A 24,412-nucleotide genomic window follows, 5' to 3' on the forward strand; every position below is an offset into this window, starting at 1 on the left:
AGTATTTATATTATCATTTGGTGCAGCCGGGCCGGAGCAGGAGGGGATAGAAAGAGAAAAAAAGGAAGACAGAGGGGTAAATTGTGGGGACAAGAGGGGGATTAGACAGAAAGACAAAAACAACAACAGCAAACACAACAACAACAGCAATAGAGCAACATCAGCAAATACAACATGTACAAATATGATAGTACAAGTTAAAGCAAATAAGCAGTTAGCGAAATAAAAAATAATACAAAAATGACAATGACACTACAAATGGAGCAATACAAATACCAATAGAAATAGCGCTATTGTGAACAATACCAATAATTTACCTCTATTATCAACAATACAGTTGTTCAAATGCAACAATACATATACGCAATGATAACTAGAGATACGAAAGAAAGCAGAAAAATGGAGGGGAAGAAAGCGAAGCAACCTATATTAATCTTGTAGATTGTTATAGTAACAATAGGTTAAGCTTTGTCAGTGTGCCATGTGTTACCCAGTTTACCCTCGGGCAACAACGTTAATATATGTTTGATGAAACGTGATTATGTGCATGAGAGTATGTATGCATATGTACTTGTATATGCACAGAATGTGTATTTGTGTTTGTACAGCAATTGTATATGTACAGTGTGTGTATGTTTGTACAGTGAATGTACCGGTATATGTACAGTATGTGTATGTTTGTACAGTGAATGTGCGTGTGGATGTACGAACTTTGAGTATGTAGGTATTTACTGTTTGTGTATGTATGTGGGAGCGTACTAGGTACCAATGTATGTATGTATGTACAAACCCCGTTTCCATAGGAGTTGGGAAATTGTGTTAGATGCAAATATAAACGAAATACAATGATTTGCAAATAATTTTCAACCCATATTTAGTTGAATATGCTCCAAAGACAACATATTTGATGTTCAAACTGATAAACAATTTTTTTTTGCAAATAATCATTAACTTTAGAATTTGATGCCAGCAACACGTGACAAAGAAGTTGGGAAAGGTGGCAATAAATACTGATAAAGTTGAGGAATGCGCATCAAACACTTATTTGGAACATCCCACAGGTGAACAGGCAAATTAGGAACAGGTGGGTGCCATGATTGGGTATAAAAGTAGATTCCATGAAATGCTCAGTCATTCACAAACAAGGATGGGGCGAGGGTCACCACTTTGTCAACAAATGCGTGAGCAAATTGTTGAACAGTTTAAGAAAAACCTTTCTCAACCAGCTATTGCAAGGAATTTAAGGATTTCAATATCTACAGTTGAAAAGTCAGCATCTGTGATGGTACTATGAAGCCACGTTGATGTAACACGTGGCTTGGCATTGTCTTGCTGAAATAAGCAGGGACATGGTAACGTTGCTTGGATGGCATCATATGTTGCTCCAAAACCTGTATGCACCTTTCAGCATTAATGGCGCCTTCACAGATGTGTAAGTTACCCATGTCTTGGGCACTAATACACCCCCATACCATCACAGATACTGGCTTTTCAACTTTGCGCCTATAACAATCCGGATGGTTCTTTTCCTCTTTGGTCCGGAGGACACGACATCCACAGTTTCCAAAAACAATTTTAAATGTGGACTCGTCAGACCACAGAACACTTTTCCACTTTGTATCAGTCCATCTTAGATGAGCTCAGGCCCAGCGAAGCCGACGGCGTTTCTGGGTGTTGTTGATAAACGGTTTTCACCTTGCATAGGAGAGTTTTAACTTGCACTTACAGATGTAGCGACCAACTGTAGTTACTGACAGTGGGTTTCTGAAGTGTTCCTGAGCCCTTGTAGTGATATCCTTTACACACTGATGTCGCTTGTTGATGCAGTACAGCCTAAGGGATCAAAGGTCACGGGCTTAGCTGCTTACGTGCAGAGATTTCTCCAGATTCTCTGAACCCTTTGATGATATTACGGACCGTAGATGGTGAAATCTCTAAATTCCTTGACATTGGGCGCGAAGGGCGGCGCAGCAGGGCGCAAGGGCACCCCAGGCCCACACCCGACAAACCAACACGACAATAAACGAGTATGAAGCCGGCAAGTTCGTCAGCCCCGACAACCACCACGCGCGCGCACTGTCACCAGTCACAACATCAGCCACCCCCCTGCACCAGACCCAGCAGCCACGCGCGCCCACACCACAAACAAATGGCAGCAGAAACAGCAGCTGTAATACCCCCAGACAGCCAGCTCCACTCAATCAAATCAAAGCGATCGGAAAAAATTGCGACCGGCAACCACACGCCAACAGGATCACGGAGACCAGCCAGCGCCAGCCCGCCAGTCAGCCCAAACGCCAACATGCAAACAAGAGACATTAACACCTCCCCCACCAAAAGACCCCACCTCCCCAACCCAAACACAGCACCGCCCAAACAACCGAGACAGAGCATCTAGACCAGACATGGGAGCCGCGCCACATCAAGTCACCAACAGAGACCCCACAACGCAAGTTCGGGCCACACGGGCACAGACCCCACCCAACAGGAAGCGAGACCCGTGTGACGCCACACACAAATAAATAAGTTGTTTTTTTTAATTAAAAAAATAATAAAAATAAATAAATAAAAAATAATAATAAATACATAAATAAAAAATACTTTAAAAAATTTAAAATAAATGAATAAAAGCCTCACACCCTCAGCGAGGTCTCTACCCGGGAATGGCAGGCCACCAGACCGCAGTCCCCGCCGGCCGAGGAGGCAATGAGGGGTGCGGCGTACTCCCGAACCCCAACCCCCCATGCATGTGTACAAGGCCCCCAGAGTGTCTACTGTATAGTTAAAATTAGGAGGTCAGCCGTTACAGCCGACCTCCAGTCCCTATTGATGTGTGTACTGTAGCATGAGTGAGATATGTATGCTTGTGGGAACTAATAATGCGATTAAAATTGGGGGACATCAAGGTCATGGTGGGTCCCAACCAAGCCAAGCCCCCCAAATCCTAAGTGTCTAATTTCTCAGTTACAGGAGTGCTCTGCTGTTTTAAGGACTTCCTGCACAGAAGCTAGTCAAAGATCATTACCGCACTCTCGTGTTTTTAAGAATCTGCTACAAAAATGTGTCTCACATGCTTTTGCCAATGTGTTTACAGCGGTCCAAGTTCCCTCTGTACAACAGAAGCACTCTAGTCTTTTAGGAATCTGCTGCAAAAATATTTGTATCCCAAGTTTTGAACTGAACTGATTTGGCCCCCTGGTCGCCAGTTGAATAACCCCAATACATAGAGAATACATCTTGAATCTGGCACATTTGAGTCATTTAACATCTTGGAATATTAAAGACGCCAACCTTTAGTAAAATTGTAAAACTCGCTTTTATTGCTAAATAAAATGAAAGCGAATAAAAGTACACAAGAAATAGCAAAAGAGCAGCCTTTTCCCCTTATGTAAATAACACATCCATGTGTCCTTTTGTCTTCAGGAGCTGATCAACTCATTGGCATTTGAAATAATATCTTCTTTTGCCTCAGGCTGTCTCATTGACATAGTTAAAGCTTGGTACACACTTAAAGACAGGCTTTTCTCTCTTTTGATCGTATTATGTCTTATAAGACTGTCCTGTGTTCTGAGGTGTGTCAAGAGTGAATTTGTCCCAATAATTGGCTCCAAAACAGATCAGGTCCCACAATCCTAAGTATTGAACTTGTTCTTATTACGATTATTCTTTTGTTTAATTTTAGGCTGGATTGGTTTGTAGTGGGACATAATCATCATAGTGTGCTGAGCTGATATTATTTTACACATAATGATCAAAATGAGCTGATGTTTCATCTTTAGAATTACAGCATCTTTACGTGTGTACCCAGCTTAAGCTTTTAGTGAGGACACAGAGATAAACATTTCACTTAAAAACATACCTAAATTGTCACACGCAGACTGGCAGCCTAATTTAGGCCTTAATTACACCTTCTATTAGCAACTTTCCCTGCCGACAGACAGAAAAAAAAACTAGTGTACAATGTAAATATGCAAAAAAAAAAAATTACTAATGTCATTTAGCTAACATTTACATATAAAATGTTAACGCCATGTAAATAATGCATGTTTGTTTAGTTACAGGTCATTTTGAAATTGCATCACTCCAGTTCATTCTGCTCATTCCACTGTTAATGTGGGAAAACAACCCTTTCAAAAAAGGATGTAATATCATCATTGTGTGGGGTATAAATAGATACGGGAAATGTGTCCATATGCTTTAAATCTGTGCCTTATTTTGGCTCTTCGATGGTTCCCTTACTAAGGTCTGTCATTTTGGGATACTTGACTTTCTTTTGGTCAAGTTCATTTTGAGCCCAGAGCAGCAGCTTCAGGAGTTTGGCCAACTTGGGTGTTGATTCCCTGTTTTCATAGTCGAGCACAGACTGATTCACTTCACTCCAAACCTGAAGGAGACAAATAATGGAAAGGGTTTATATAGCGCTTTTCTAGACATGTGGGTCACAAACAATAATGTTATCACCTCAGTGCTTACTTAGGCATAATATGCTGACACTCAATAATTAAACAATTAGTTAAAGGAAAAAACAGGCATATGTTTTATGGGCAAAACCTTTTTTCTGCAGGATTTTTTTTATTTAGTGGATTTCACTTGGGATAATGAGAAACAGGTTTCATTGCCACCATACAAACTAAAATCAAAGAATCAGAAAACCATTGCAAATAGAAGGTTTTGCACTTGGAGCTATAGTAGTTCAAGGCTACCTTTTGTCTCTGCATCATGTTGAGCAGATCTCCAAAAGGTGACTCCTCGGGGTTATCGAATGCCAGCAGTGCCAGTGTCCTTTCCATCTCAGTCAGACATTCACGACTCTCCTCCCCCTGCTCTGCTAACTGAGACTGGGCAAATTCAAGCGCAGCTTCAGTCTCTCTCAAGCGAATGAGCTCAATGAGATGCTGCTGCTGCAAACACAAATTAAATATATGCAAACAAGAATCAACACCTGATTGCAAAGACAAATAAGTGTGTGCTGAATGAGAGTCTAACCTGTAAGTGAAAGTAAAGGTAGCGATTAGTATCCAGCAGTTCTGGATGAAGACTGTTGATCAGCGAAATTGCATCCTGAATCTGTCCTTTTAAGATCATTTCTCTGATCTTAATTCTTTCATCCAGGGACTCCAGGTCTACACTTGGCTCAATCCCGGACTCCATTCTGAACTTCTCTGCCGCTTCCTTGAAGCCCTCTGTTAACCAGAAACAGGAACTCCATTCATCTGTCACTCTCGTCGAACAAAATACACTTGACCTATACAGACATCATGTACAATGGGCATTGAGGCTGCAATGAATGAATATCTTAATAATTAGTCAGCAACATTTTTTCCACCAGTCAACTCTTCAAACGATTATTGCTTTTACGATCTGCTGTACACGTTTAATGAGTTTGACATTTACTCTGTGACTTAAAAGGGCTGCTTGCAACCTTTCCACAGATGCCTCGTGAGTGCTAACCTTTCCAATGTATTTTACACAGTAGATCCTGCCTGCAGCTTCTAGAACGTAATGGCATAACTACGTTAGGTCTGGGTGCTGTTAGCTAATAATAGTGATTTAAATAGCTAGCGTTAGCTTTCATTGAATGTATATTCTATCATAACAACAACATGACTGCAAATTGTTCATTGTTTCTCTTAGACTGCTTTTGTATGTGTGCACACACTCCACACGCGTACGTAATTGTGAAAAATATAGAGATTTATAAAGTAAATGTTACTGTTAGTAATAGTAACATGAGCTGGACGATGCTATTTTTGGTATATGTATTGCTTTGAAAAGTGTTACTGTGAGCAATTTGCAAACAGACCCTTTTTAACTCATTTTTAAAACCTCCATCCATCCATCCACTTTTGCACTCGAGCCTTCTTCATTAATGGTAGTTTGGTTTCAATTTCTTAATTACTGTTTGAACATTAAAGAGGAAAATATTTCTATGTACATATAAAAAAACAAAAAACATTATAAAGACATGTTAACTTGTATGTTCTGATCGTTTAAAGTTTATGTATTGTTTTTAAAATAAAGTTAGAAAAAAAAAAGCTGTGATTGATCAGCTTTTTACGATATCATTTCCAGGGGGTTCACACAGTCCACCCTTCGCGAACGTCTTCTCCTAGGGTTTCGAAGCAACAACGTGCACTTTAAAAGTGATCGTTGTATCAAAATACTTAGTTATAGCTCCAACATTAAAGTGAGTGTCGAACTCGCTACCACTATTACAAACAGGAAAATGTAAGAAAGAGAATTGCAACTAGGTCCTGCCTGCGCGTACCGAAACAAAGATTGTAGATGACTGACAAGAGGCTCACTTTTTCCATGTAATTCTACTGTCGAATAAAAGTGCTGAGGTGCGGAGAGCAATGCACAGAATGATACCTCCTGTATCCAGTTTGAATGCCAGAGACAAAAATGCAGAAATGTATTGATGCCGGAAAAGTTATAAAGTTCATTTTTATTCATCGTTCGATTTACTGACTTATTGACTATCAGCCCAGGCCTATTAAATTTGTATTGCCTCTGTGGCATCAAATTTAAACAGTTTTTAATGCCATTTAAGGCCTTAATTTTCGCTAAATCCATTTAACAGTGTTGCCAACTTGGCGACCTTTTCGCTAAATCTGTCGACTTTCTAATCCTCTTGGCAACTTTTTTGTAAACAGCTACTAGCAACAAATCTAGCAACTTTTTCCAGTGTTATTGGAGACTTTTTTGTATCTTGGAAACTCTGAGGTGAAAGCACGCAGACGCCCGAGCGGAGACCCGTACAGGATGCATGCGCAAATCATTTGCCGTCTGGACTTTTACAGTGCGTTCTATTTGTACTGAGAAGTCAGATGTTCAGAGTTTTTAGCCAGAAGTTTCGACTGAAATCTTAGATGTACCGTAAATGTTTCTATACTGTCACACTTAAATAATTCACTGATTTTGATTTGCCCAATGTACACAGCCTCAGTTACGTACTCGCCTTGTCTGTGTGCATGTGTGTGTCTCTCTGTGACAAAAGGTGAACATCTAGCCAGCTATCTCATCATGTCAGTCAGTGCAGAAGGGAGACCCGTAGACTCCAGACTGCAAACGAAACCCGCATGTGCAAAGCTGCCACTTTTTCCTCCTTGGCTTACAGAGTGATATGTAAATGTAAATATTTATTCAATGTCATGTCAAGCTAATATAAATTACTGCAACGTCCCAATTCCATCGTTCATGTTAATGAGCTAGTCATTAGATGTGGTTTGTTAATAAATATCACAGCCCTCCATTAATGTGATGACATTTGATACGCTAACATTTAACAATGCAAAAAAAAATTAGATTTAAAGAAAAACAACTAAGTATCAAAAGAAGAAAGTCAATTTGCAGTTCTCACCATAATTATCATTTTTTTAAACTCACTTTTGTATCTCTTCTATAGTGTCCATTGCAATAAATTATGCAAATGAGGCAATGACACCATCTAGCAACATTTAGGAAAGCCAATAGCTACTTTTCTTCCTGAGGAGTTGGCAACACTGCCCTTTTATTACTTTTAATGCTTTTTAATAAGCCGCAGAAACCCTGATTTAGCTAATATTACCTGTAAAAATGAATATTTCTGGTGATCTATCAGTTATAATTTGATCAAGCGACTATTTGACAGTAACAAATCCTTGCCGATTCATTTTTATTGTTGATGTCAACGAATCGTTGGAGCCCTAATGTACACAATAGGGTTACAGTACATATAAAATGTAAAAAATGCAGAATTTTCGTTAAGTGAAATTATCCACTTGGACTGAAACAGTGTTAAGTGACACAGCTAGTGAGCTCAACACATATACCACATTAAGGTAACAAGAACCATGTCATACTTGCCAACCTTGAGACCTCCAAATTCGGGAGATTTTTTTTGGGGGGGGTGGGGGGGTAGTTGAGGTGGGCGGTGCCGGGGGGCGGGTTTAAGGGGGGAGGAGTATATATATATAGCTAGAATTGACTTAAATTCAAGTATTTCTTATATATATATATATATATATAAATAAAATAAATACTTGACTTGACTTTCAATTAATTCTATCTATGTATATATATATATATATATATATATATATATGTATATGTGTGTATTTTATGAAAAAATACATATAAATAAAATAAATACTTGAATTTCAGTGTTCATTTATTTACACATATACACACACAACACTCCTCTCTACTCATTGTTGTATTTGAAAGTGCAATGCTTTGCAGCCAGTAGCACGGCCTTTGAAGGAGCGTAGGTATGGGCAATGTAATATTTTAGGTTGGAGTCAATAACCAGGCGAGGTGATGAAGTTACGTCTCTTTACTTCATACTTCAGAACCGACTCCCACACTTGCCCATGACAAATTTGTGCTTTGTTTTAAAGATGTGATATTTGCATTTACACTATATGAAAAAAAAAATGTAAAAGGAATTTTACCTTTGCAACCTCATTATACTATTGGCTAAGTTTTATATTTATAAATGTAAGTTTCCTAATACCCGACCTGTTTTTTGTGCCTTTAAAAAAGATTTAGAACTCTACATTAAAACATTCTCTACCTCTAACAACCAAAAAGCTGTGAAAACGATGATGCTGTGCTCCAAATTTGGATTATTTACGGAACTTGTGTGAGCTTATGGCTTTACATTTTATATATATATATATATATATATATATAATGATAAATAAATGATAAATGGGTTGTACTTGTATAGCGCTTTTCTACCTTCAAGGTACTCAAAGCGCTTTGACACTACTTCCACATTTACCCATTCACACACACATTCACACACTGATGGAGGGAGCTGCCATGCAAGGCGCTAACCAGCACCCATCAGGAGCAAGGGTGAAGTGTCTTGCTCAGGACACAACGGACATGACGAGGTTGGTACTAGGTGGGGATTGAACCAGGGACCCTCGGGTCGCGCACGGCCATTCTCCCACTGCGCCACGCCGTGTATATATATATTGCATTCTTCTTTAGTTGCTTTATTGAGTTTACAAACCCCTTGGCGCTATTTTGTACTGTTTCTGTACTTGTTTTGATTATTATATATAGTTTTTTGATTGTATGTAAATGTTATATGTTATAAAGGTTTTGAAAAAATAAATAAAAAAATAAAAAATAAAGGACTCCCACACTTGCCGTCAATACAACGTAAACCGTTGGCCAACCAAAAAGTAAGCACAGAACACTATAGTGTTCTGTGGTTACTTTTTGGTTGGCCAAGCGGACGTGACGACAGGCTGTCCTCACTCAGGTCACGGACCTGGAGGGGGCGTGCCTTAAGTCCGGCTGGAAATTGGGAGAAATTCGGGAGAATGGTTGTCCCGGGAGATTTTCGGGAGAGGCACTGAAATTCGGGAGTCTCCCGAAAAATTCGGGGGGGTTGGCAAGTATGAACCATGTTGTTGTAATGTCATCTGAAAAAACAAAAACACATTTTGAGTGCCTCACCTGTCACCAAATAGTTCATAATAAGTCTGTTCATATCAGCTCTCTGGATATGAACATTGTTGAGCTTATCCATCCATTCGTCTCTCGTTATGTCGTCTGGTTTCTCTGCATAGCTCATAGTGAGGATATCCTTAAATGACAGCGAACACATAAAAACTGTTAGGACCAATGCAATTTCTGTTATGAACTATTAAACGTTACTATTATTTAAATAATAATAGCATTATGTCGTCATTTCCCAGCAACGTGTTACAAGAAATACACATTCCAGATGCTTCAGGCCTACGATAAAAACACAACAATGAAGCCTGACTTCAGATACCGCCATTCAAAACAAACTCAACTTCCGCTTTTAAATGGATTCGAATCAACCACCCGCTTTTCCACAGGTAATAACACACGCCCTGTTTTATCAGTAATTTAAACCCCAGTAATCACAACACCATTACATAGTTGACATTACCTGATAATGATGTCGCCGCCTCTGAGCATTAGCAAGCCTGCTAACTGTTTCTTCTTCTTCTTCGTCTTCGGCTTCTTCTCCCTTTTTGTGTTTACGGTAGTTGGCATTCAGCCTAATGGAGCATTACCGCCATCTACTGCTTCGGAATGTGAGTCAGACAGGGACGTTGTAATAATTCCCTAGTGAACAAAACACTTAAAAAAATATATAAATAAAACAAATAAATACCACCCATCCATCCATTTTCTACCGCTTATTCCCAATACAATAAATAAAAACATTTGTCCCACCACAACTGATTTGGAATTAAAAAATGTAAGTAAAACAAATGAATAAAATAAATAAAAACATTTATCCCAACACACCTGATTTGTAATTTAACCTTATTTTTGTCTAATCTCCTTGTTTTCTTCTGTGCTCTCTAAAATATCCTAACCTGTTTTCTGTCACCCAATTTTAATATTCCCCCCATTTCTAACTCATTTATATCTATTTTAGCTTCCTCTACAACGCCACACTCTGTCTCATAGAAAATAAATTCCACAGACTCCTGCTGACATCCCCCATGCAATCCTGTTTGAGTTGTATCCATTATTTCCATTGTTTCATTTAATGCACAATACCACATGCCTTAATCGTATATAATTCCTAAAAAAAAAAAAAATCTCCTTATTGCACTTTCTACATTTCAACTTACCACTGTCTTCTTTATCCCACCTCTCGCCACACTTACTTTTCCTGCATATTTAACTTTTGACCTCTGCCTTACTCAAATTAATATGAATTTCCAAGGTTTGTTTCCCTAAAGCTCCCTTTGCCAATGCATCCGCCTTTAGGAAAACAACATTAATCATAATATTGAAGTAAAAAGGACTAACAGCACTGCCTTGTGGCGTACCATTTCCCACATTATGTGTTTTAGATCATTCAGAACCAATCAGGAAAAATAAATCCTTTATCCAATCTAAAACTCTCCCTCTCATACATCTTATTTAACTTCATCAAGAGTCGTCTGTGTCTTATTCTCTTCTTTGCTCAATGTGTTTATTTGTGGGGGCCAATGGGCTAAAACACATCATTCCTTCCCGCTACAGTCATTTTACATTCTGCGAACAAGAACTGCTTGTTTCTTACTAGCTCATACAAGAAATATGACTATTAATGTATTGTCATTTTATAAATAGTTTACTTCTGCCTCTTAAAATAGAAGTACATGTCTTTGAGATATAAAGCTGTAACAACTGATGTAACACTTACCGATTGTTGCAAATAAACATACCAAAAATTGTATGTAAGTGTTGGAATTAATGTGATTTTTAAATGGCCGTGTTAGAGGCTGTGAACAATAATAATCATGATAGATTAGATTTACACAGTGCTTTCTTTTCTAGTGACTCAAAACACCTGTCACTGAGAACCCGGGGCGGTATAGCTCGGTTGGTAGAGCGGCCATGCCAGCAACTTGAGGGTTCCAGGTTTGATCCCCGCTTCTGCCATCCTAGTCACTGCCGTTGTGTCCTTGGGCAAGACACTTTACCCACCTGCTCCCAGTGCCACCCACACTGGTTTAAATGTAACTTAGATATTGGGTTTCACTATGTAAAGCGCTTTGAGTCACTAGAGAAAAGCGCTATATAAATATAATTCAATTCAATTCAATTCAACCCATCATTCATTCACTCCACATTCACATTAGGTGGTTGTAAGCTACATTTGTTGCCACAGTTTCCCTGGGGTAGACCGACAGAAGCATGGCTGCCAATTTGCACCAACAACCTCTCCCGACCACCACTAAACATTCATACACCAGTGTGACCTGTCGGCGACACTGGGAGCAAGGTGGGTGAAGTATCTTGTCCAAGGACACAACAACACTTACAAGGATGGCAAAAGCTGGAACGTACTAGGAACCCTCAAGTTTCTGGACAGTCGCTCTACGAATGATCTTTTTTCAAGGTACTTATTGAAACCCCTAATATAAATAATATTATTATTGTGTTAGCTGTAGTAATATTTTTTTAAAATAATAAGACATCATTGCATTTAGTGATACATTTTTACTAATCTATTACATTAATATGTATTTTTTGTTTTTTATTATAATTTATATTTTGTTGTATTTTTCTATTCATGTATTTTATTGTTAAACACATATTGCAATTGTTTTTATGTACAACGAATGATAGTTTTTGAATGTTTTGTTTTTTCCGTCTTATTTTGTATGGTTATAATACGCCTTGTGAGATAGAGCACAAAATGAAGTAAAAATAAATGTCTTAGGACCTCTACTGGTATTGACGTGTAATGCAGCCAACTTTATGTCCAACGGAGAAGGACATTTCGAAATTATCGTTATTTATTGCTACTTAATAAAATTTAGCAACACGTTTAGGTTTTTAGAGTTATTAAACACCCAAGTATGTATATTATAATTGATGTATAATTGATCAACATAATTGAGTTGTAAAATGTGTCCACTTGATCCATTCGTAATCATTTTTGACCCTCACAATGTAGATAGTTTTAGTGTCAGTTTGTCTGCACATTGTTCAATTAATTTCTACAACTTTGTGAAGGTTTGAGTTTGAGTTTGTGTTTATTTCGAACATGCATGCATACAACATATGATGCATCACAATTTGCAGTTTCTCTATTCAACATGTTCGAAAATTAGTAGGAATAAGCAAAGCTTATTTAATCCTACCCCCTTTCCTTTACATAGCAGTTGCTAAAACTTTTGTTCACTTCCTGTTCTCAATTTATTCACAATATACTCCATAAGTAATAATAATACAAATAAATAATAATTAGTGAAGTAAGTTATATTTCATATAGTGAGATGAGTAAGATTATCTAGAAAATGAATGGATGGATGAAATAAATTGAGAATGTTTATCATGGTTCTTCTTCTTTATACTTTGTAAACACAGTTTATTGAAGTGGATTATATTAATACATTGTTTGATTTATTTGCTGAATCCATTCCATAATTTAATTCCACATACAGATATACTGAAGGTCTTAAGTGTTGGTGAATAGGAAGGACACAAATGGAAAAATAGACAGAAGCATAAGCCCCGCCTTCTTCCTGAATGACGTTTCTATGGAAACGACACGACGAAACATCCCCCCGAGAAAACAGAGGGAATATTGCATTAGATAATTCGTGGAGGAGTGCATCTGTGAACGAAAAGGTAGGCAATATTCAACTATTAACGTGTGAGACAAAAATTAATGTAATATGGTGTGTATAACCATGTCAATTGAAAGTATTGCGCTGAACCTTAAAAGTTAGCCCAGTCTCTATGTTTCTTCTATTTTCTTGAAAATCATTTCTTGCCAGGCATGGCGACCAAGTACAAACACACAACACACAATGAACTTTTGGAGCAACGATGGAGGAAAGTGCAACAACAGCGACTCTATTTACCAATGTATGTTTTCAGCTAAATAGTATTAAGTCATATAGTATAAAAATATGTGCTCAGACTTTTGATCATTGTGCAGGCCCGTTGGTTTCCTGCAAAGTGGCAGCTCCATGGCTGTGTCACAAGCAGTGGAAGCTTACAGGCGGAACAAAGATAGGGGGAGAGTTGTGCGCAGTCCATCACCAGAGCCCCAATTTCCTTCTACTGTAGGACATATCTCCTAAATAACTACAGCTCATTCATGCAAATGTAAGGCAGCAACATAATGTGTAATATGTCTCACTACTTGCCTTACAGACGCAAAGTGAGGATAGGAAGCAAAGGGTGAGTTTATGGTTTTTATTTGTCAGTTATTTCAAATTTAAAGGGGGACTGCACTTTTTTTTGGAATTTTGCCTATCGTTCACAATCATTATGAAAGACATGATGATGGATGGGTTTCTTAAAATGCATTCTAAATATTAAATATATGTAAATAAAAGTTTGCTTACATCAGAGCCAATGGAAGCTCCACTATTCCGCCCATAAAATCCGATAAATGACCATTCAAAAAGCGCCAACAATACTCAATGTACATTTCGTGACTTGAATATTAACCAAGTATTGGTGATATTGTTTTTATAAGCGTAACGCAGACACACTATTTATAGCGGCGCCGTGATCACTTCCAGGTGTGCCTATGTTTACATCATCGAGTGGTCTGCTGCTTCCTCGCTTCCTTGCTCCCTGCAAGTTTATTCTAGATCATAAATCATGGCTCTCACCTGGAAAGTAGATCACTGAGAATATAATCCGACAAGTTATATTGAGCTGGCTCAGTGGCCATCCGGCTCAGTGTCCTAGTGGTTAGAGTGTCCGCCCTGAGACTGGGAGGTTGTTAGTTCAAACCCCGGCCAAGTCATACCAAACGCTACAAAAAATGGGACCCATTGCCTCCCTGCTTGGCACTCAGCATCAAGGGTTGGAATTAGGAGTTAAATCACCAAATGATTCCCGAGCGCGGCACATGCTGCTGCCCACTGCTCCCCTCACTTCCTTGTGGGTGAACAAGGGGATGGGTCAAATGCAGAGGACACATTTTACCACACCCAGTGTGTGTGCGTGACAATCGTTGGAACTTTAACTTTAAGTTGGGACACTTTAACAGTCATTTAAGACCTGGAACTGACGAGGACAACACAAAAAGCGTTTGTTCCCCCCACCCCGTTTCTTTACAAGGCATATGAGACATGTTTCATCAAAATGTAATTATATGAACATCCTAGCAGTCGGCATCCTATACTGACAGCAGACCTTGTACAGAAGTGATGTTTTATAATGTTTGTTGGCTCTCATAAAGTCTGCAGTGAGCAAAAATCAGTGATGAAGAAAAAAAAGTGAACATTGTGATGCGTTTTTGAAGTTCATCTGCCGCACATGCTCAAAATGATAAAAATACGTAAATATTAAATGTTATTATACTGTAAATGTGCCTGTTACTACCTAGTGGTTAGAGTGTCCGCCCTGAGATCGGTAGGTTATGAGTTCAAACCCCGGCCGAGTCATACCAAAGACTATAAAAATGGGACCCATTACCTCCCTGCTTGGCACTCAGCATCAAGGATTGGAATTGGGGGTTAAATCACCAAAAACGATTCCCGGGCGCGGCACCGCTGCTGCCCACTGCTCCCCTCACCTCCCAGGGGGTGAACAAGGGGATGGGTCAAATGCAGAGGACAAATTTCACCACACCTAGTGTGTGTGTGACAATCATTGGTACTTTAACTTGAACTTGAACTTTTAACATATATACTTACATCATGTATATAAAACCTCAAAGGAGGTGTTTGGATATTTTTTTTAGAGGCTCTACAGGCAGAATTGAATGGCTCCCATAGGCTCCATTGTAAGCAAACTTTTGATCGAATTTATTTAATATTTAGGATGGATTACAAAAAAAATCCATCCATCATCATGTCTTTCTGAATGATTGTCAACGAGAGGCAAAATTCCCAAAAAAGTGCAGTTCCCCTTTAAAACTACCTTATTTTATACTGACCACTCTTGCAGATGAACTACATATTTTTGAAGCAATGTGTAGAAAGCCGACCAGTAATTCCAATCCCGCAGCAGTGGTTGAAATCCATTGATGGTAAAATCCCTCCTAAACTTAAAGACAATACTCAGAAAAGCAAACTCCTACAGGAGCTCCTCTGCGAAGTCACCGACAATTTCCATGATGTTATCGTCAAGTACACGGGTATTGACTATTTTATGTATGTACTGTACATAATCTATGCATAATTACATAATATGTATTTGTTTAAGTGAACACATTCTTAAAGAATCCAGAGTGTGAAGACACTACCTCAGAAAAACAGCAATCCCTCCCACTGGAGTGAGTGATTTAATGACATGTATGATTCATCATCAGTTTGTTGTCCCTTTTGTAAAATGATTCTCTTTTGTAGCATTCTTGAATTTTTCCCAACACGACACGAGACCTTTATTACAAACCGGAACCTGATGAAGGAACATTTGCACATTTTACATCCAGTTATGCAAACTCTCTTGGATATCGGCTACACAACCTTTTCTTCAATGGTTTTGGTGGATATTTCAGGATATAGGTAGGAAAAAAGGTTGTAAATGCACAGAAGCTTCAATGTTCAAGTCCTTGTGGTAATGTCTCCTGTCAAGATTGAACAAATTGGTGTATCATATTGGTTCAGGTCTTTGGGACCTGTTGATTGCAAGGTGCTACATAAAGACCTGGCTGAAGAATGTGAGGCGACAGAAGAGAGCATCATGGATACCTGGTTCCCTAAAGTCATCAACTTACTAACAAGTCCAAAAACATTGGGATCAGTTAAAGAAGAATCACTGGATGCCTTCTTTGACTGCGCATGCACCCTAATCTCTAATCAGGTGGCGTTGTGTTGCATACATTATTGAATACTCTTTAGAGTTAATTTCATTTTGATTTTCCTCATTTTATATAGTCTCTTAGCATTATTTTTTAGTAGACATTAGCACTGTTTATTTTTTCTAAATCCCTAGTTGAAAGTGGTCCTTGAAAGGAGTGTACAGAAGTTTGTTTACCCATTTGAGCCAAGCAACTACCACTTCTTGCCCATCTTTCAAATGGCGCTGACATTTAATGAAGAAAAGATGGAAATATGCCCGACCTTACAGGAACTAGAAGCAGATGTTTTTGAAATCCTTAATGCTGTCACAAGTACACTGCAGGTGAGATTATAAATTAAAGTGGACCTATGATAATTTCAATCTACTTTTTAAAAAATCCTTGTGGTCAAGATAATATGTCATGAATGCTTTGGTGTAAATTTTGCTCTACAGTCATCTCCACAGTCACATTTTTAACCCATTTTCTGAGTTTGTCTGCAAAAGAGTTAGTAGAGGCGTTCCCTTAAAGTTGCAAATGAAACCTTTACTGCATGTCGCACGTCAGTGTTATTCAACCCAAGTAGTAATGTCACATGGGGGCGTCTTTTTAATGGTAGTTCAAACAGGTAGGAATTTATTTAATTGACATCAGAGGGACGGCATGAGATGAGAAGGAATAACATGAGTTACTGAAAGCAACTGTCTCGGCTCAGCAAAGGGGGAGGAGGCTGGTATATATACAGCATAAAGTGCACAAGGATGCCCACATAAGTCTGTCCATAAATCTGTGTCATCACAAGTTGTCCACTGTTAAAAACACAGCATTCAGAGTCATCCAAAACTGTGCAAGCTTACGCTCAAATGCATTAACCGCATGATCATCATACATCTCCTTTAACAACCATGAACCAAAAATATTTGTTCATACATTTTTCAAGTAGTCCTTTATCGTGTGAAATGTACTTACATTGTGCGTTCATTTACAGAAAGTCCAGACAGTTCAGTCATGGCTGGAGAAATCCACATCTGCGTTTGTGGATGCCAAGGCCACTGATCACACACTTGTTTGGGCTCGTTTAACTGTAAAGGAAACCGTGTGTGACAATCTAAAAGAACCACACTCATATTTCCAGAATTACGGTAATGTGAAGTGAATTAGTGAATTATATTATATTATGTAAACATAATTTCAAATATATTAATATTTATAGAGCATGTTTTTCCAATTGCTATTATATTGTATTATAATCTATTATTTTATAGTTGAGAACTATGACTGGTTAGTCAATGGAACTGCTCAGACTCGAGTTGAGACCTTTGTCCAAGAAACCCATTCATTTGAGGAATATATTCAGGTGAGAAACGACATTCTGCATAATTTAAAAACTGTCTGTGATGACTGTCAGTGTGTGACTGTAATTTACAGCAAGTGGATGAGTTCTGTGACTTGTCAAGGAAGATTGCCAACCTCCCAACAAAAGCTCACTTTGCAATGATCCAGCTAGACTGTGAGAAGCTGAATCATGGACTGGCTAATAAAGCTAAAGCCTGGGCTGAAATACTTATCGACACAATGACAACTAAACATTGTGAGCAAGTTCTGCAGTGAGTAAACAAAAATGATCATTAAACTGCCCCTTTTGGGGGAGAATACATGCATGTGGATTCAAATTGCCCACATTATTATGTGTCATGTTTTTTGTTTGATGAAAAGGATCTGCTGTGATTTTGAAACCATCCAAGAAAATGCTTTAAAAGTGCCACAGACCACAGACCACATGGCCAACATGATTGAATACATTGAATTAACTAAGACACAGGGCATAGCAATTCTCAATAGAAAAATAGAGGTAATCTTTTGACCAATAGTTTTTTTTGTTGTTGCCACACTTACACAAAAGTACAATCAACATCAATTGTTTTTATGATCTGACAGAAAGCCTATGACAGACTCAAATACTTCTTAGATGTCCGCATATTAGAACCGGAAGCTCTAGAACTCAATTCAACTGTCTTTACGTGGCCATTGAAAATCCAAGAGGTCTTTAAAAACAGCGATGAGGTAATTCTCCTGTTTAAATGTATATGTTTATCATGATTGTTTTGTTCTCAAATATAATCAAGATAAATTATTCTTGGTTTTCAGCTTTTGCAGAAGTCGAAGAAGACAGGAGAGCAGGATATGATTGCTAAAAGAGAAAGCGTAATGGTACACCTGGTCAAGCTGAAACATAGGGTTGACGAATTCCCCCACTGCTCTCAGCTGGATATGATACAGCAGGTGTTTTGAATCATTTCGGCCCATAGAGAACCATAAAACACAATCACGCTACATCTGTAGCTCAATGGGTAAAAGGTTGGGAGCTGGCCCAATTATCAAAAGTAGGACTTGTTGGGAGGTTAATTCCTCGACCAACTGTTGTTTGGTGCTTTTTGTGTATAGTGTACTATAGTTGCATCACGCCAACATATCGGCATTGGTGCACATCCCTAAGATGTTGCTTGTACAAAGACTAGAGATGTCCGATAATGGCTTTTTTACCGATATCCGATATTCCGATATTGTCCAACTCTTAATTACCGATACCGATATTAACCGATACCGATATATACAGTCGTGGAATTAACACATTATTATGCCTAATTTTGTTGTGATGCCCCGCTGGATGCATTAAACAATGTAACAAGGTTTTCCAAAATAAATCAACTCCAGTTATGGAAAAAAATGCCAACATGGCACTGCCATATTTATTATTGAAGTCACAAAGTGCATTATTTTTTTTAACATGCCTCAAAACAATAACAGTGCAATACTTTTTCATAACATGGTCACTACTGCCTAGTTTCTCTTGTTATATTCTTATTTTACTGTTATATTTTTATTCTCATTGTAATTTGGGACATGCTCTCCCTGAGAGAGCATGAGGAGGTTGAGGTGGGCAAGGTTGGGTGGGGCGGGGTTGAGGTAGGGAGTAGCGGGGGCTTTATATTGTAGCGTCCCGGAAGAGTTAGTACTGCAAGGGATTCTGGGTATTTGTTCTGTTGTGTTTATGTTGTGTTACGGTGCGGATGTTCTCCCGAAATGTGTTTGTCATTATTGTTTGGTGTGGGTCCACAGTGTGGCGCATATTTGTAACAGTGTTAAACTTGTTTATACGGCCACCCTCAGTGTGACCTGTATGGCTGTTGACCAAGTATGCGTTGCATTAATTTGTGATGAGAACGGCTGGTAGATATTATGTGACTCGGACGGCACGCACGCAAAGGAAATGCCTATAAGGTTTATTGGCACTCTGTACCTCTCCCTGCGTTCGTGTACACAGCGGCGTTTTAAAACGTCATACATTTTACTTTTAGAAACCGATACCGATAATTATGAAACCGATACCGATAATTTCCGATATTACATTTTAAAGCATTTATCGGCCGATAATATCGGCAGCCCGATATTATCGGCAGCCCGATAATATCGGCAGCCCGATATTATCGGACATCCCTAACAAAGACTTTATAATTTAACTTTTTGGGGAATAACTGTATGGTTGTTCTAAAAGAACACAACTATCAAAGCTTGGTAATTGTCTGCATTTTTTTAATCTCTAAAATATGATTTTCTTTACAGTACATAACAGAGGTCAGAGCAGTTCAGACCCTTCTTCACGAGGCCGAAGAAGCCATTGCTGACATCAACAAAGATGAGCTTTTTCATCAGTGGGAACCAACATGTTACCCTGAAGTTGAGGTCATTAGAGAGAGTGTTGAACAGTACCATAAGATGTTTGGGTTCATATACAAATGGCAGCGTGCAGAGAACAGGTCAGATTTGAGCTGTATGCCTTTTGTTATTTCATAATGTCATTTCCAACTATTACTTCTGTTATCTTCTCTGTGAACAGCTGGATGGATGGTTCTTTCCAGGAACTAGATGGTGAAGGAATGGAGGTAAAACTTGATGAGTTCTTCAGGGAGATCTTTAAGATGTTGAAGTATTTCCAACAACAAAAGAGCAAGGGTAAACAAGAAATTAGGAAGCCTACTGGAACCAGAGGACGACGTGCTGAAGATGATACAAACAAGGATTCCAATTCTACAATAGTCCTGTGCTCCACTGTACTCGAGCAAATTAAAGACTTCAGGGTATATAGTGTAACTATTGTTTCAAAATGTAAGTATACATATTATGTTATGGTGTTGTTTGTTCTAATTCATTGTGTAGGAGTATATCCCCTTGGTGTCTGTCCTGTGTAATTGGGGTCTCAGAGATCGCCACTGGCAGCAGATGTCAGACAAAGTTGGTTATGACCTCACTCCTCACTCTGGTACAACACTACGCAAAGTTCTCCGTCAAAACTTGGCTCCTTATCTGGAAGAGTTTGAGTCAGTCAGTGCTGCTGCCAGTAAAGTAAGAATTACTGAATTATGCATTTTATTTTTTTGTGTGTCAGCTGAACATACAAACATTTGAATTACCTTGCATTTTGATTCATGCATCTTACAGGAATTTTCCATGGAGAAGGCCCTGGAAAACATGGTCACTGCTTGGGATGGGGTTTCTCTCCAGCACCAGCCATACAGAGACACTGGTGTGTCTATCATTGCTGCTTTGGATGAAATTCAGGCAATGCTTGATGACCAGATTGTGAAAACTCAGACAATGAGGAGCTCACCATTCATCAAGCCTCTTGAAAAAGAGGTTAAGGTTAATATCATATCAGTTTGGTGATACATAGTAGGTGTTACGGCTGTCTAAGACTAATGATTTTTAAAGTCAAATCTGATCAAGTTCTGCCTTAAATATATGGCATGGTTTTAAAATAAAACAAAAGCACATCTAATATACATATCTAATTTGCAACTTTTTCCAACTCAAGGACTAAAGGCTGAACACTCAGATAAACAAATAAACCCAATTAAGTTTAATGGTTTAGTTTAGGGTGGTCCTCCCTTCAGCTTTGGTAGAGCGCCAACAAGACAATCAAACCTGACTATCTAGAGCAGCATATATATATATATATATATATATGATCTTTCTGTGTGGAGTTTGCATGTTCTCCCCGTGACTGCGTGGGTTCTCTCCGGGTACTCCGGCTTCCTCCCACTTCCAAAGACATGCACCTGGGGATAGGTTGATTGGAAACACTAAATTGGCCCTAGTGTGTGGATGTGAGTGTGAATGTTGTCTGTCTATCTGTGTTGGCCCTGCGATGAGGTGGCGACTTGTCCAGAGTGTACCCCGCCTTCCGCCCGATTGTAGCTGAGATAGGCTCCAGCGCCCCCCGCGACCCCAAAAGGGAATAAGCGGTAGAAAATGGATGGATGGACGGATGGATATATATATATATATATATATATATATATATATATATATGTGGTAGCCGATACATATACATTTGTGTTGACATTATATTAAAAGAAAATCTTCACTTCCAAGTCCAAGCCCATGGTTCTCACCCGGAAAAGGATGGAGTACCATCTTCAAATTGGGGAGGAGATCCTTCCCCAAGTGGTGGAGTTTAAGTACCTCAGGGTCAGGTTCAAGAGTGAGGGAAGAGTGGATCGTGAGATCGACAGGCAGATCGGTGCGGCGTCTGCAGTGATGCGGACCCTGTATCGATCCGTTGTGTTGAAGAAAGAGCTGAGCTGGAAGGCAAAGCTTTAAATTTACCGGTCGATCTATGTCCCTATCCTCACCTATGATCATGAGCTTTGGGTTATGACAGAGAGAACAAGATCACTGCCGAAATTAGTTTCCTCCGTCGGGTGGCAGGGCTCTCATCCGACCTGTAGTAGACCACTGGGGAGACCCAGGACATGGTGGAGAGACTATGTCTCCCATCTGGCCTGAGAATGCCTCGGTATCCCCCCAGAAGAGCTGGACAAAGTAGCTGGCCAGAGGGAAGTCCGGGTTTCTCTGTTTAGGCTGTTGCCCCCGCGACCCAACTTCGGATAAGTGGAAGAAGATGGATGGATATTATAGTAATGTATTGGAAAATGTATTAATAATTAATATAAATGGATTTTAATAGACCCCGCCTTCCGCCCGAATGCAGCTGAGATAGGCTCTAGCACCCCCCGCGACCCCGAAAGGGACAAGCGGTAGAACATGGATGGATGGATGGATGGATGGGTTATTAATAGTATGTGAAAGTTCAACTTATACCTTTTTTACTTCTGTGACACTTCCTTCAAATTTTGAAATCAATCACAAATATCAAGCAGCTAAAATGCACATAACGTGGATAAGTGTAGAGAGAGTGTTTTACATGATTCCCCATTATGCATTTAAATATATTTAAAATGGTGTAATTTTGATTTTTTTTTAGGGTGCTTTGTGGTGGTTTTTTTATATAATATTCACAAAGTTCCGTGAGCAGGTTGTGTTATGTGTGACCATGTGTGTTGAGTTTTTGTGTTGGTTTGCTTTTTTTGTGCCTTGATTAAGGAAGGTTGTTTTGATTGAGTCATAAAAGTAAATGCTGTGCTGTTTTCACTTCCATTTGCAATTAATGGTCATCGACCTGATTCAGTCACATCGTCCACAAGATGGTGGCAAGTTAGCACCAATCATTTGTGGGCTGATTATTTATTAAACTCATGACATCTCGCGGGCCAAACAGAAAACGCCAAAGGGCTGCACTTGACCCATGGCTGGTAGTTTGGACCATCCTGAGCTAGACCAGTGGTGTCCAAACTACAACCCACAGGCCAAGTTCGGCCCTTCAACATTTTCAGTCTGGCCCGCGAGATTTCTGAAGTTTTATGTAAAGGCTGGCCCGTGATATGTCTTAAATTCAATTTCAGATTGATCAAAAACCTTTAAGGAGGTTGTCACAAAAGTAAACAAGGTAGAAGTCAAATGTTCATATACACTTATTCAATGTGTTATTGTTTATACATCATATTGTAATGTTGTCAGGGTCTGATGTGTGTGTGTGGGGGGGGGGGGGGTGGGGGGGGTGGGTGGGTGTTAACAGTTAAAAACCCTGTTTTGTTGTTCAAGCTACAGCTTGCTTAAATAAATGCAAACTAAAGTGTCTCAGATCATTTCCTGAAAATGTTGTAAATCCTATATTCTTTATTTTGTGCAAATGATTGTTGTTACGTCACAATCAACAATCTGCTGTGTGGCAAAACAAAACGTTATGTGTGTGCGCATGCGGATCCATGTGACAGTGTATTAGCGATTACCCTCAAACATAGGGCTTTTGTGCAAGTTTTACTGTATTTTTACATATTTGGCAAACTTTCTTCTTGAATTTGGGATACAACTAATATGCAGACTAACTGTAAATCATTGCGATTGTCAATTACGTGTAAAAACAGCTGTGTAAACGTGATCAGCATGAGCGCACTGGCACTATGAATGAGACAGCACACAGAGTTAAAATACACAAAAATAAAAAACAAAAGTTTTGCCTTTTGTCAAGACTTGGTCCTGGGTGTGTGCTTTTCCGGGATGCAACGGAAAGTTGGCACGGGCGAGACGGGAACCAAGGTACATGATTTATTTATTAAAAAAAAGATCAAACAAAAAGCGCGCACAATGGCGGAGAATAAGCTATGAAACCAAAAGACTATAGCAAAAAGGTACAAATGAAAAGCACGCACAGTGGCGGAAACTATGAACAATTAAACAAAACATTAACTGTGGCTTGAGAAACAAAAACTTACTTGGCATGGAACCGGCATGAAAAAGGAGCAGCAAGGATCATAAGGGTGTGCAGAAGCATATATGGGGTGCGAGGTCGTCAGGCCGAACAACAGAAAATGAATTAACTTAAATACTTATGGACATGATTAACAACAGGTGCGTGACTCAAAACAGGTGCGTGACATGACAGGTGAAACTAATGGGTAACTATGGTGACAAAACAAAACTGCACAAAAAGGTCCAAAAATAAAGCCTGATCACACAGACATGACAGAGCCCCTCCCTTAAGGACAGATACCAGATGTCCAAAAAAATCCAAAGATCAATAGTCATGGGAGGGCGGGAGGGGGACATGGCGGTGGGTCGCCAGCCCAAGTGGCCCCGAATTCACCGAGGCAAAGTCAAGTGGCGGCGGCGAGTGGAACGCCGCTGCAGCAGGCGAGGCGGGCGCCCAGGGATTGGCCACATTCGTGGCCGACTGGGAGGTGGGCGCACTTGGCGTGGCGGACGACCAGGTAGCGGCCATAT

At 39.3% G+C, this 24,412-nt stretch overlaps 2 protein-coding genes across 2 annotated transcripts in view; one reads left to right on the forward strand and one right to left on the reverse strand.

The window, feature by feature from the left end:
- Positions 1-3,292: 3,292 nt before the first annotated feature.
- LOC133619807 (glucose-induced degradation protein 8-B homolog) lies at positions 3,293-10,051 on the reverse strand. Its single transcript, XM_061981072.1, has 5 exons — positions 9,920-10,051; positions 9,457-9,586; positions 4,987-5,183; positions 4,704-4,901; positions 3,293-4,384 (listed from the first exon to the last, which is right to left on the reverse strand). The coding sequence occupies exons 2-5, from the start codon at positions 9,572-9,574 to the stop codon at positions 4,211-4,213; spliced, it is 687 nt and encodes a 228-aa protein (XP_061837056.1). The 5' UTR covers positions 9,575-9,586; positions 9,920-10,051; the 3' UTR covers positions 3,293-4,210.
- Positions 10,052-13,058: 3,007 nt separating this feature from the next.
- LOC133619835 (dynein axonemal heavy chain 12-like) overlaps positions 13,059-24,412 on the forward strand; it is a 36,788-nt gene continuing 25,434 nt past the window's right edge. Inside the window, exons 1-19 of the mRNA XM_061981109.1 lie at positions 13,059-13,113; positions 13,263-13,353; positions 13,427-13,553; positions 13,645-13,671; positions 15,397-15,586; positions 15,655-15,724; positions 15,798-15,956; positions 16,059-16,254; positions 16,387-16,575; positions 17,220-17,373; positions 17,497-17,588; positions 17,660-17,838; positions 17,948-18,083; positions 18,170-18,295; positions 18,380-18,514; positions 19,856-20,049; positions 20,130-20,370; positions 20,450-20,635; positions 20,732-20,932. Of these exons, the coding sequence (XP_061837093.1) occupies positions 13,265-13,353; positions 13,427-13,553; positions 13,645-13,671; positions 15,397-15,586; positions 15,655-15,724; positions 15,798-15,956; positions 16,059-16,254; positions 16,387-16,575; positions 17,220-17,373; positions 17,497-17,588; positions 17,660-17,838; positions 17,948-18,083; positions 18,170-18,295; positions 18,380-18,514; positions 19,856-20,049; positions 20,130-20,370; positions 20,450-20,635; positions 20,732-20,932 (2,691 nt within the window). The 5' untranslated portion in view covers positions 13,059-13,113; positions 13,263-13,264. The remainder of the gene's footprint in view (positions 13,114-13,262; positions 13,354-13,426; positions 13,554-13,644; positions 13,672-15,396; positions 15,587-15,654; positions 15,725-15,797; positions 15,957-16,058; positions 16,255-16,386; positions 16,576-17,219; positions 17,374-17,496; positions 17,589-17,659; positions 17,839-17,947; positions 18,084-18,169; positions 18,296-18,379; positions 18,515-19,855; positions 20,050-20,129; positions 20,371-20,449; positions 20,636-20,731; positions 20,933-24,412) is intronic.

The sequence above is a fragment of the Nerophis lumbriciformis genome, linkage group LG01 (assembly GCF_033978685.3).
Source record: "Nerophis lumbriciformis linkage group LG01, RoL_Nlum_v2.1, whole genome shotgun sequence".
Taxonomy (NCBI): Eukaryota; Metazoa; Chordata; class Actinopteri; order Syngnathiformes; family Syngnathidae; genus Nerophis; species Nerophis lumbriciformis.

Excerpts from the sequence above, each read along its gene's own strand:
- LOC133619807 (XM_061981072.1), bottom strand. The coding sequence starts at position 9,574 with ATGAGCTATGCAGAGAAACCAGACGACATAACGAGAGACGAATGGATG. Across the intron at positions 5,184-9,456 it reads TATGAACTATTTGGTGACAG|AGGGCTTCAAGGAAGCGGCA; the intron begins GTGAGGCACTCA and ends TCTGGTTAACAG. Across the intron at positions 4,902-4,986 it reads ACCTTTACTTTCACTTACAG|CAGCAGCATCTCATTGAGCT; the intron begins GTTAGACTCTCA and ends TTGTGTTTGCAG.